General features: G+C 40.2%; 1 protein-coding gene across 2 annotated transcripts in view; it reads right to left on the reverse strand.

Annotated features, from left to right (window-relative positions):
• Positions 1–296: 296 nt before the first annotated feature.
• RPRD1B (regulation of nuclear pre-mRNA domain containing 1B) overlaps positions 297–12,890 on the reverse strand; it is a 29,107-nt gene continuing 16,513 nt past the window's right edge. Inside the window, exon 7 of one of the 2 annotated variants that reach the window (XM_055722067.1) lies at positions 297–2,812. In XM_055722067.1, the coding sequence (XP_055578042.1) occupies positions 2,663–2,812 (150 nt within the window). In that variant the 3' untranslated portion in view covers positions 297–2,662. The remainder of the gene's footprint in view (positions 2,813–12,890) is intronic. The other variant, XR_008734129.1, reaches the window with a different exon arrangement.

Raw genomic sequence — 12,890 nt, forward strand, 5'->3', positions numbered from 1 at the left:
ATCAGAGGTCAGCGCAGGGGAGCATATTTCATTTTTGTTCATTGCAGTAATCGCCCGAGACACCTGCATATTGATTTGGCTCATAAGCTGTCAGAAAGCGTAACTGGGACTTGACGCACTCCAGCGATCCTCCACATCTACAAACTCTGGTGTAAGGACTGTTCAGCAGCGACAGCTTCTGACTTTAGAGGACAAAACCCCCGAAACAAAGCCCATGGTGTGCCAGGGCAACACCTGCACTGGGGGGGGGGGGGGGGGGGGGAAGGGGTGGGGTGGGGGAAGTAAAACCACTACTATTCAACGACACCCTCTTTATTCAAAAATAGATATCTATATGACATTTCAGAATATACTGCTGTCACAAATGGCAGCCTATATGTCTAAATTAATTCCTAAATCAATTCATATACAGATTTAAGCTTCTGTTAAAAAAAGACACACCTTGGGGAAATCTGTTTAACCTTGAGAGAACATCACCCAGTTCACCACATGCCCTTTGCCCAAAAAGCAAAACAAAATTAAAAACCACAGGACTTCATTTAAATTAAGCAAAATAAAACACACATACATATATTTGGAAAAAAAAATATCAACATTTCAATTAAAAAAAAAAGACATACAACTCTCTCACAGAAAATCTGCCCAAAACAACAGCGTGAGATGTCAACACATTTGCCTAAATAATATTTTTTATGACAGCTTTTTTGTCCTATAATGGATATACATTCAGTCAATGGTCAAAATTAGTATTGGTTCAAACAGCCTCAGGGTAACTCCATAAGCTGAGGCAGGATAGCAATGAGTCTTTTGGTTTGGGTTTTCAAGGTTTTGGGGGTATGTGTGTGGGGGTTTGTTTTTCATTTTTGGCAAAAGCAGAGAGAATGTACAGTGCTTTATCTAAATAATGTTTGGACCATAAATGGCTGTACAATCAAACCAATTCATGGAAAGAATAGTTCTGCCACTGGAAAATTTCCTGTAAACTAAAACCATATTTCTTGCCTGGGCAGGAAGGGTACAAGGAGTTTTACAAAAAGGACAAAACGAAGTGTCAGTAAGAAAAGGAAGTGAGCTTCTTAACAGCTTAATGACCAAAAAATGCTGTATTATTTAACTGAAAAGGCTACCGGATACCCTGTAAAATAAATTAATGAGGACGCAGAACAAGCTTTGCACTTCTGTAGGTTTCCTCTCAGGTCTTTGACAACAGCAGCTTAAGACTATAGGGAGACACAAACACAGCACACCAACTAATTACAGCCTCTGTGTTAGAAAACCTGTATTACCAGATCAAGTGTTTCCAGAAACATAAAACGTTTTATAGTGAGAAGTGCTAAATTTAAACAGAATTGTTATCCAAATTGGAATGGTTTTCAGTGATCAGAGTCAAATTGGTTAGACTGAACACACAAACTGAAGTGTAACTACATCCATGGCAGCTAAAACATTAGCTAGCAACATAATGCAATTAAGAGTATTTTAAATTTGCCTTCCCCACCCCCACCCCTTTTCCCAATTATAAAAATCAACTCACAATAATCTGCGACACAAAATTAAGTACATCTTCCTAATATCTACACGCTTGAACATGGTAGATGTGTATACAGGATATGTGCATATATATATGGGTCTATTTTCTAAATAAATAAATATTTATACCACATTTAACTTCTGCGCATCAAATAACTTCACTAAAGCTATAGAGAGGATTTATAGAATAGTATTTTCAATGTAACCATCCTGAGAGTAAATCAGACTGACTGTCACAGGGATATCAACAGTTGCAATACACCATTCTAACCTCTCAGTTCATTAAACCAAAGCTTCTGTGACCATCTAATTTTGTATAATGAAGAGGAAAAATGTGGTATAAATCTAAGGCAGCTAGAACAAAATTTACTTCCACTCATTTAGGTAATATCCAGTTCTGCATTGCTCAGCAGAGTGTAAATTATGAAGCTATCTCTAATTCACAAAGAAAAGCTCTTATTTTTATTGCCTGTGGTGAGTTTCAATTTTATGTACATGCCAAATAGGAACTATGTTCATGTCAGTCCCACAGCAGCATGAGGAACTGTAGACTTAAGAAAAATATTTCTCTGGACCATTGCTCAGTAGATGCCTTCTACTTACAACGACATGGTACGGTACCTGCACATACACACACATCCCTACAAAGCCCACTAGCCACTACTGCTCTCAGAGATGAGGTTCAGAAACCCAGCTAAAACAGGCAAGACTTATTCAGAAATTATACAATTCTTTTACAGAGGAAAAGTATTATATGGTCAAACTTTCGTTGAAAACTTTCCAGGTAAGTATGTACATGATTCTCATGACTTTTTTTTTTTTTTTTGGGGGGGGGGGGGAGGGGATGGTAACAAGTGCTAAGAGCAAACAGCAACTAAAAAGTACAGAAAATGAGAAAAGTTTGCCTATATGGACTATCCCTGCTCCCTTTAGAGCTCACAAAAACTCACTCTTCTTCCTCCCCTCAACGTGAGCGAGTGTACACAGAGGGTGAGCATGAGCAGTCAAGAGGCTGAAAGCAGGGTCTGCAAGTTCCTTCCTACTGTAGGTCTTGGAAGACTGGATTTCCAGTCAACACCAGAGTCTTCTTACTTCTGCTGGTAATAATGGAAACTGGGGGACACCGTTTGTTCTAGTCTGTTGAAAACAGGTCACCAGCAGACGGCAGAGGTGCCAGACCTCCTGTGACATTGGGCAGCAGTGACAGATCTGGAAGGCTCTGGATGTGGGATTTCAGCTCCTTGCGGACCTGGGTTACCCGAGCAAGCTTCTGTTTATATTCCTGAGGGAAAGAGACAAGAGAATGAAGATTAAGCACAGGTTAATTAACAGTGCTTTTAGCTAAGCCAGGAGTATTTTCCAGGTGAGGATTCTGAAAGAAGGTGACAAGGTACTGTTTTTCTGAGCAACTGCTGGCATTACTGAAGACTCTGTCATCTGCACCCAAATTCACAGCCTGTCCCCAGGCTTCGGCATCCCTAAACCACTACTCCTGCCCTGTGTTACTTTTAACAGAAGCTATGTAAAATACCCCCAAACCTACACCCACTGGGGCCCGTTGGAGTATTTGAGAGAAGTGTCATTATGTAGTTGCTCCATTCCTGTGTTCTTCCCCAGGCTACTGACTTCCACCCGCTGCCAGGGCGTTCCTCACACCTCTACCCAGAGAGGCAGCACAGAGCTATTACTACTACTGTGCTGCCAAGTATTTTTTTTTCTCCACACTGGATTAATTTTGAATATTTAGATAATCCAATTTTCCCTTTCAAGTCATTAAATCAAACCTAAATTTTGGTTGTGAAACCAGAGAGGTTGGTCTCCTCTCTGAGCTGTTAGACAACTGGTGTCAGCAACCACAATAAATGTACCATGAGACTGGCATGTTAGCGAACAATACAGAAATACGTGTACGATCACTAAATGTCAACCAGAGAAAGACATATCCACACTGGGTTGAAACAAGCAAAATACATACACTAAAATTTTCAGAATTTTATTACAAAGGGAAAAAACCAGTACATTCTAAAATCCCTGACGAGGAAATTTTCAAGCAGTTTTTCCACAAATGAGGTCTGGACTGAGCATTAGAAGCCAAGTAAGAAATATCTATCCATCTTCAGAAACCTCCACAATCTAAGAGACACCAGATAACAGTGAATAGTATTTCATAAGGAGAAGACAAGAGGAAAAGTTTGCACCCTGAAAATGCAAGAAAGAACCGTACCTTGTCAAATTACATTTAAAGGCCATCTAAGAGTACACCAACACACATCTAAGTTATCCAACACAAAAGATCAATTAAAATTTGATGTTTATGTAATTTTCAAAGCTTTGTGATTCTAAAGATCTAAGCAACAGTCACAGAAGACAGCTATTGAATTAACCAAAAACCAGTATCACATAATTTCTTTTGAAATGCACCAGTCTTTACCCAACTATCCAGAGCATATTTTTCGTGGCATCTCTAGCATGCAGGAAAAGAAAACAATGAGCTTAAGAAAAATCATACACAGAATAGGCTTCCATACAGCCAGTTGTAACATTAACTTTTCATTTCTTAATTACCTGGCAAAGAGAACAGTTTACTAGAGAATCTAAGTTCATCTTTGAAGATCAAATAAAACCAGGCACACATTTAATCAAAACATCTTTCTGAAGTTTACAACTTTAATCCAGTCTTTCTAACCTCCTCAGTGATGGAAATTCTCTTTACCTTCTCTAAATATCAAAGTACAGCAGTTCCTGCAGGGTTACAAGCAATGAGTTTACACTCTCTGTGTTTCATTTGTTTGAATTAGAACAGTGAAAGCAGCAGTCAGTTGCAACAGCTCAGAACAGCCCTATGCCTGGAATGGCTACATAAACATATTCCATGAACTTCCTGCCAGCACCAAATAATGTCCTCTAACAGCCCATTTCAAACTTCAATCCTTTTATGAGGCTCAGTGAGTTAACACACCATCATAACCAAACACTTCTGTTAATGTACATAGGATATATACCGAAATAATCAAGTTCAAACAAAGCCCTAGCAGCTTCATAAACTGAAAGGTACTGCTCTGAAGCCTAGAGGAGAACAGCAACAAAAGAAACCCTCAGGGAAGATACACCTATTAATTTAGGATCTTGAGGATTTGTTTTGTTTTAATGGAAGACAAAGAATCAGGATCAAAATAACAATGCACCCCATATCCCTAGTCATACCATTTTGGGAATACAAGGAAATATATAGGGAAAGAAGTCAAAGTCACATTATGAAGACAGAGAACAAAACCAGGAAGACACCCCAGATTAAGCATGAATCCAGAATAAAAGCAGATAAAGAGGCAAGCCATGGAAGTACTGTATTCCGACATGTGGCGTACTTCTCCAAGAGAAGATGGAAGCCAACGCTGGGGAAAGAGAGTGATGGTAAATGGAGTGCTCTGCTCAAGGCTGGCACGTCACGAGTAACATGAGGCAGGGAGACCGCAGAACACCAGCTCCTGCATACATGGGATAGAGACGACTGCAAAACTATTTATTGTATTATTGCATTCCAAATGCTTACAGACAGAAGGTGAAAGAGACAGAAGGATTCAGAGGCTGCTTTTCGCCACTGCAGAAGACTGTCTTACAAATAAATAAATAATTAATAATTCAGGACATTGTCAGGGAGTGATGAGTATCGAGCCAGGAAAGAAAAATGAAGTGCTTTCTCAAGAATGCCAAACTCTGTCAAGAGTGAGTATCTGCAGGGTTGTTTGGGGTTTTTTTTTTGCTGTAGAAATTCTTTGTAAACATAGGAAAGAAATCAAGAAGGGCAAGGCACCTGGCAAGTCCAAGTCTGATAAATGGGTAGAAGGTGCAAATTCCAAGCATAAGCCAAAAAAAACCACTCTTAAATACTGCTTGAATTGCCAAGATCCATGCACAAGAATCCTGTAAAGAACAGGTACAATGCCATGTTTACCTCTACAGGAACACTAATGTCCTGCCACTTGCAGAGCAAAACCGACAAGAGGACCAGGATGTGCTATTGCTAGTGAATCATCAGTGCTAGGACATTATGTTTTTTTAGCTGAAGACAATTTCTGTGACTATTACAATTGTATTAGATGTAAACAGTATTTCTTTCCTGATAGAACTATTTAGGGGAGTGAGAATCTTTCCAATGCCTTGCTTGATAGCCCACTGCTGAGAAATCACACCAACAAATGAGGAACCACTAAGATATATGCAAACCATACTTCTGTTTCGGTTTTTATGCTATGGCAAACATACAGACTTAGAACCAATTCCCCTGCATATTAACAGCAGCAACCTGTTCCCAGATTTACAAGAGCTCTGAATGTTTAGGAAAATACTGTTCTCAACATATGCTCAGTTTTTAGGGATACTCCACACTGAGAGCTACATGGAGTACTGATCTATCAGAAATACCCTCTCCATTTTAACAGCCTTTTGTACATATATGATGACAAAGTAAAAACCAATCAGGTCACTCTGAGAACCACATCTGTTCAATTCTAAGCAAGTTTACCTTACTAATAGGTTAATGCAGGCATTAACTAGTCCACAAAAAAGTTTTTATTAAAGCAGTGAGGCCTAAATCCTGTCTGTTAAATAAAAAAAAAAAAAAAAAAAAAGACAGAGAGGAAAGAGAGATACTTACAAGGAAAAGGCAGCAACAGCCACAAAACCATTAAAAACTCTGGCTCAGAAAAACATCACTAAATTCAGGAATGCAAACAACGTTTTAAGGGAGTAATCCAGGAACTGAGACTTCCTAGAAGAGATGAACACTTGCAGACAGATTTGATAGACAACGCAGACTATGTTAGAGAACTGTCTCCTGCATACTTAATGCTTTCCATCTGCTCTGGTACCAAACCGTACTGATTCATGGCACAGCAGTAAAGAATGCGAGGGACCGGATGCCAGAGCTAGGACAGGGAGTGCTGCCTGCACTAAGGCACCTGGCAGGAACACCCACCAAGAACAAGGCAACCATCCGAAGACAGGCGATTGAAGACAGAGCCCGGAGGCAGCTTGTCACTTCTGGGTGGCTGCTCCCAGAGGTGGAGAATTCTGAAGTCCTGCTGCAACATGGAAGAAGCGCCTACCAGGGAGACTTAATCTGTTGTATGAAGTGCAAGGCACATTTATTTGTACTTGCCATTTGCACTATTCGGGAATACACCTCAGCTCTGCTCAGGAATATGCACAAGCACAGAAACTTAATCCCCTCCCAGGCTCAGGGGCTTTTCTTTTTCCACAGAGTTGTGGCCATATCCTGCAACAGAAGACTCCGGATGCAGGTTTTATGGGAAACCATGTTTTTCATGTAGCCCTTCACATGCTTTGAAACTGCATCTTGTAGATTTTTGCATAAGGTCCCTCTGTTCTATAAAACCAAAAAAATACAAAGTGCACTTAAAATAAACCACTGCAGTCTGAGGTCTTAGTTTGTAGTCCATGTGTCTAGCTAATTGCCTGGCTGAATAGTAGGCTTTCATTAAGATTAATAGTATTTGGATGCTATCTGCTTTTTTTAGACAAAATAATGAGATCTTTACTGTAAGCAGGAGTTTTAGGATGACACAGAAAAACCTGGCGCTGTGCCACACAAACGCTTTTGCTAATCAACATTCCCTTTCAGTATGCAGCATTCTACATCCACAGTGGCCAAGTGAGTTAGACACGTAGTCCTTGAAACAAATGCAAAATCAGAATTAACACCACTGAACGAATCTGGCAGCAGTGTTTCATTCAAAAGAAGCCTTGCCTGAACATGATAAAACTGACTGTAATCAATATGACAGGAAATTCATTCTGAGAACTGCTGCATGGCTCAGTTCACCTTGTCAAGTTACACATCACAGACCTCATTTTATTTTAGCTTAGAATTTGTACTGGACACTTCCATTCCTGTGCTGGGTCAAGCATTAACATGCTGTAAGTCATCACAGCAATTGCATCTACTGAAAAACATCCAGTTAAGCATTAAACAAAATGTAGAAAGTGAACAGGAAGAGCAGACGGTCTCAGTTTGGATATGCTGTAGCTTGAGCCAGATGTATGGAAGCAAAAGACAGCAGAAACTGGGGGAAAACATGCACCAGAGGCTTGACTGAAATTTGAAAAGAACATGTACTGAAGTGGCAGGTTTGACAGTAATATGTTTATATGGTCATGTAAAATCTGTTTTAAAATATTAAATACACAACACTACTATAGCAGGTTGATTAGGCATTCCTTAGCTTTTGCTTCTTCCCACTTAACCTATGCAGTCCTCATACAAACATGTTAATAAGAATGCCACAATGACAACATATTTATAAGAAATTACCAATATGAAGGGTGTTGGGAGAAAATTATCAAAAATCAAAAGCTTCCTAAAGCAAGGAGAATCGAGTTCTTGCTCAGCAAATATGTGACCACCACACATAAGCCCTCATCTTATATCCTGACAGAACATTTAGACGTAGCACATCAAAATTAGAACATTAAGAGTTTTTTTTTTTCTTGGTTTGGGGTATCCTCCCCGCAATGTTGCTCTTTATTATTTAAGCAAGCAAGGATTATTATTATTCAGCATTTCCAGTATATATACACCTAGAGGACCACCCAGCACATTTTTTTTTAAGCATAGATGATTTCTTAGATAACTTATAAAAAAGCCTACCGTTTGATTTCAGTTTTGTGAACAACTCCATAGAAAAGATGCCCAGCTTGCATGCTACATAGATGTTCAACTCTGCCTCCTACCAGGCTATTCTTTCTGGCCTTTTCAAAAGCAGTTCAAAATTCCCCTTCTCTAACATAAAGCATGCCAAGCGTATCAGCACTTTTCTCCTGCCTTCAAACCCACCTCCTTCCACATTCTCCAAAGTGTCACGTTTGAATAAACCCAGTTTTAAAACTATATTCTATCCTGTATTTCATATCATATAAGCATAAATCAATCTTCCCTGCATGACAGAAGGCGGCACTGGTCAGTGTGCCAGGCAGAATTACTAACAGTTCAATTGGTGAGGGGGGAACAGCTTTCTCCACATCAGTTACAACCACGCAAACCTGATAGAAAGCAAATTTTAAAGAGTCTGTTTGCAAAACAGATGTGAATTTGCTTTGTAAAGAAACCCTGGAGTTGTAGAAATAAAAGTAGTCTTGGTCAGAAGGCAGCTGACAAACATTCACACAAAACTCAAGAACCAGAAACAGAACACGGACTTACTATATAAATAAATATCCACAAACTTGCTTCTTTCCATGCAAATTCAACTGAACACAAGTGAGAAATCAGATACATTTAAGGCCTGATCCAGAACCCAAAGTCCTCTGAAATAGTTTGTCTGGAGACTGGCTGGACTAGGACATATGTGCTACTTTGAAGATGACCTGCACGTGCTCTGGGGCAGCTAGGCAGCTGCACCAGGCTGGCAGCCAGGCTGCCCTGCCCTCCTTTGCCAAGCAAACCAGTGCAAGCCCAGCACTGCACAGAAACGGCTTCTTGGCAAGGCAGCCAAAAACCTGCCAAGAAGAGGGTAGAAAAGTCCACAGCTGCACAGTGCATCATCTGTGTCCTGACCTCCTGACTGCAGGAGCGCGTGTTTTAGTGCCAAGGGGACAGAATATTCTCCAGCACCTGGCAGAACTCAAAAGCAGTGGTGCAGTCAGCACAGCAAATTCCTGGAGGGGTTCTTAACAACCACATAATCAATTTGCCCCTGCAAGATATCAGTCAACAGAGATGGAAACACCTTCCATTTTACAAGTTCAGTACAACACAACTCCCCTCAAAAGCAAAGTGAAAACAAATGCTAGCGATGAAGTCAGTTCTCTATTTTGCAGCAGCACTAAACCAACAAACCTGAGGTTTTTATTCAATGCATCTGAAAGATGCAGTCCATAAATCAATGCTTGAATAATACTATTTTCCTAAAGAGCTTCAGTTCATTTTCATACCTTAAATTTGTTCACAGTCTTCCTCTTTTAAATTTGACAAGGCTTCTTTTGCAGCATTGCTCATCATGCTTCACCAAAAATGCTGTTTCTGCTTCTGGCACAACTACATGGTCTGAAACCGTAACTTGCCTCCTTGGTCTTCTCTGCTTAGGACAACTTGAAGTTATCCAATGGAAAAGTTGGCAAGAGGTCTCTACAGAGCATGCCTCCAGCTGCTGGAGATGCCTCCTCCTCATGTACCAGCCTTTGTGACATTGAAAAGCTCTCTCAGAACTGGCCCAGGCTGCCACTGTACAACAGGGATGAAACCTCACTTCGTTTGCAACATATCCTTCCCACACCGGGGGGGTGGGGGACAGAACGCGACACAGTAGCATTTGCTTGATGTTCACAACAAAAATCAACATTTAGGGCACAAGCAAACAGCTCCATATTCACCTCTCCAAGCACCTTAGTGCTTTTGATTGCTATATACTGGTTCACTTCAGTAAAATGCACAAAGACATATATTCAAATTGGATTATTTTTATTTGTTTTTTTTTAGTATGATTTCTCTTGCAATACTACTGTAATTATGAATGCCTGCAAGTACCTACAGAGTGAAAAAATTACACCCTTGCACTGTGCAAAGAAACAGAGCTGTGTCTTGAGCCAGACGCTGCACAACAGAACCAGATTCACTATAACGTTAGTTTATTGTATTGCTATGGAACAGCCTCCGCTCCTGTCCCACACCAGAGGCCAGGACTGGCTCACGGCTGGAAACACTGATGTACAGTTAGTCACTTTTTGCCGTGTTAATCAGTGGTTCAGTTTCACAGACCTGAGCACACTTTGCCTGGGTGTTCCTGTTCAGGATCCTCTTGCCCTGCCCAGGGTGTGGAGCAGGAGATCTCTCTCTGCTGCCTCATCCCCACAGCTGTATCTCCTGGTGCTTCCATGCATGTAAAACATTGACATTTTTGTTTCCTGGCAGAAAACCTAAAACTTCATCTCTTGTTCCCTACTAAACCACTGAAAGGAACATACCATAACCCAAGAATTCTCTTCCGAGAGGAAAGCAGCAGCCAGAAAGGCATACCAACTGTGATATGCAACAAAAAACTAAGCAGTGGAAGCAACACAGCAATAAATTGCAAATTAACCCACTGAACTAAGTGTATTTCAAGAAAATGTGTAGCGCCGGGCAGTCCAGAAAACCTCAAGAGAGACTGTACTTCATCCTTCAGAGACGCATTATAAAAGAGGGTTTGCAAATTTATAAGGGCACAGCTTTAACACCTTATTAAAGGTGACTTGAAGCGATGAATATTAAAAGCCACCAACATCTAAAAACCCCCACAGCTCTCAGCAGGATTCTAAGTCACAATTTTTCAGGTGCAGTCAATAATCAGAAATTCTTCCCTAAACTGAATCTTAAATACAACATGTTCTTTATATATATATATACACACACACACACATATTTGTATGTATATATACATATCCCCACATACAGACCCTATATACTTTAGCATGTTCCTCATGTCACCTTTTACAAACGCAGGTACAGAAAACATTTGGAGGTTATGGGGAAGAACTCAGCATCACTGACTGCAAGCCAAAACAGAAATTCTGAATGCACATTCTCCTCTTCCCGCCCTCCCCCACCTTCTCCCCATTTGATTAAAATAACCCTCCCTCCACTTACTCCAAATTTTCTATTGTCAGTAGTTATCTCAGATACCCACACAGCTTCCACACAAGTTGCCATTTTCTAGCTGTACTTTCACTTAGTTCTTCCAGTCCCACCTACTCAGTTGACTTCATTTTACAGTCAGCTGATATACCAAGATGGGAATGTTCTCCCAGTTACCTCCTCTCTAAGTTTTAGTTTTCACATGAACTGATTCCCTGGATTTTTCTACTTGCCTGCCATGTATGGTGGAAGAGTGCACTGACTTCAAAAGACAATCCTTCCCCTTGAAGTTCTGCAGACTCAGGTGCTGAAGGACAAAAACCCTCCCCAGCTGATTGTAATTGTAACAGGGGTAGCAATGGCCAAATGTTAACACAAATCAGAGGATTTTCACTGGAAGTTAAAAACTGTCATATCTCACATGAGCATATCTCATTTTTATAGAAACACCAGTTCTTGTTTCTATGCTGGTCTCAAAACAGATTTTATTTCCTGACACACACTATTATGAAAGTCTAGACCAACCTCTGATCCAGTCCAGGCCATGGAAGATCATACAACGGCAGCAGTATCAAGCCCACAACTTCTGACCGAGATGAAGCACCATTAAAAGTCCAGCATTCAGACACTGAACAGCAGAATCCACCATACCTTTCAGTAAGTTCACCTAAGGAACATTTACCCTTAGAAATGTATGCCTTGCTACACGCTGTTCAGCATCAGCTTTGGTCCAGCTGATTTAGCCCTGCAGCAAACTGCTAGAATTAAAGGAATTCTGCCTTCTCCTTCCAAGTGCTTTTAGACTACAATCAAATTATCACAATCTTCTTCTCACACACAGACACACACCCTCATAAAATAATCCTAATTATTACACTGATTTTTTTCAATTGCTACCCTATAAGCAGAGTTTGTCCAACGTTATGACATCCAGGCTCTGGGCTAGCTTTCTCCCTTCAAGTTACCAGTGCTCTTAGCTCTACGTTGTTCCAGTCCTTACGCCAGCCTGTATCAATGCTGAAGTGTAATTCATTGTCCAAAGCCACCTTCCTCAGCATATTGCCGCTTAATTTAACAGCTTTTCTGCAACTGATGACAAGAGCTCTGTGTCACAGGGTTTTGACATTGCAAAATACTTTGAGCATTAGCCCACTCGACATAAATACACTGAGTTTATTATGTTTTGACAATCTGCTGTGTTTCATGGCTGATAGTATTAACAGGATTAGTGAACAACCATAGCTCTTTAGACCGCAAAAGCTGCTTTTCAACAGATGCAGATTAGCTACTTTCACTGCCATCATACTGAAAGACTTTGAGTAAATAAAATACAAAAAATATCCAGAATTATTTCCAAATCAGACATTTCCATTAAAATAAAGCCCTGAGTCATATTACTATCAGAAACCCCCTTCCCCAACTAGTAGCCTCGGTTAGCTTAGGATAGTGAAGGAAACGATCCATCTTCTATCTAAAAATGACATCTCATCTGAGAGTCAGGCACCTTACTTCACAAGAGAAAAAGCTTACTTTCAATAGTACCAAAGAGTCTCAAAAGATACCTTGAGACAGCAAAGCACACAACAAGATGACATGTAAAATTAGATTGGTTTAAGTTATTTTCTTATTTTGGTCTTTGCCTGAGTAAATGTTTTGTTTTTTAATACTTTCTTAATTGCTACAAGGATTTCAGATCCTTTTATTAAAATGCTTATTAGCACTACAAAGAAAA

Source organism: Falco cherrug, chromosome 10 (assembly GCF_023634085.1).
Source record: "Falco cherrug isolate bFalChe1 chromosome 10, bFalChe1.pri, whole genome shotgun sequence".
In the NCBI taxonomy this organism is placed as follows: domain Eukaryota; kingdom Metazoa; phylum Chordata; class Aves; order Falconiformes; family Falconidae; genus Falco; species Falco cherrug.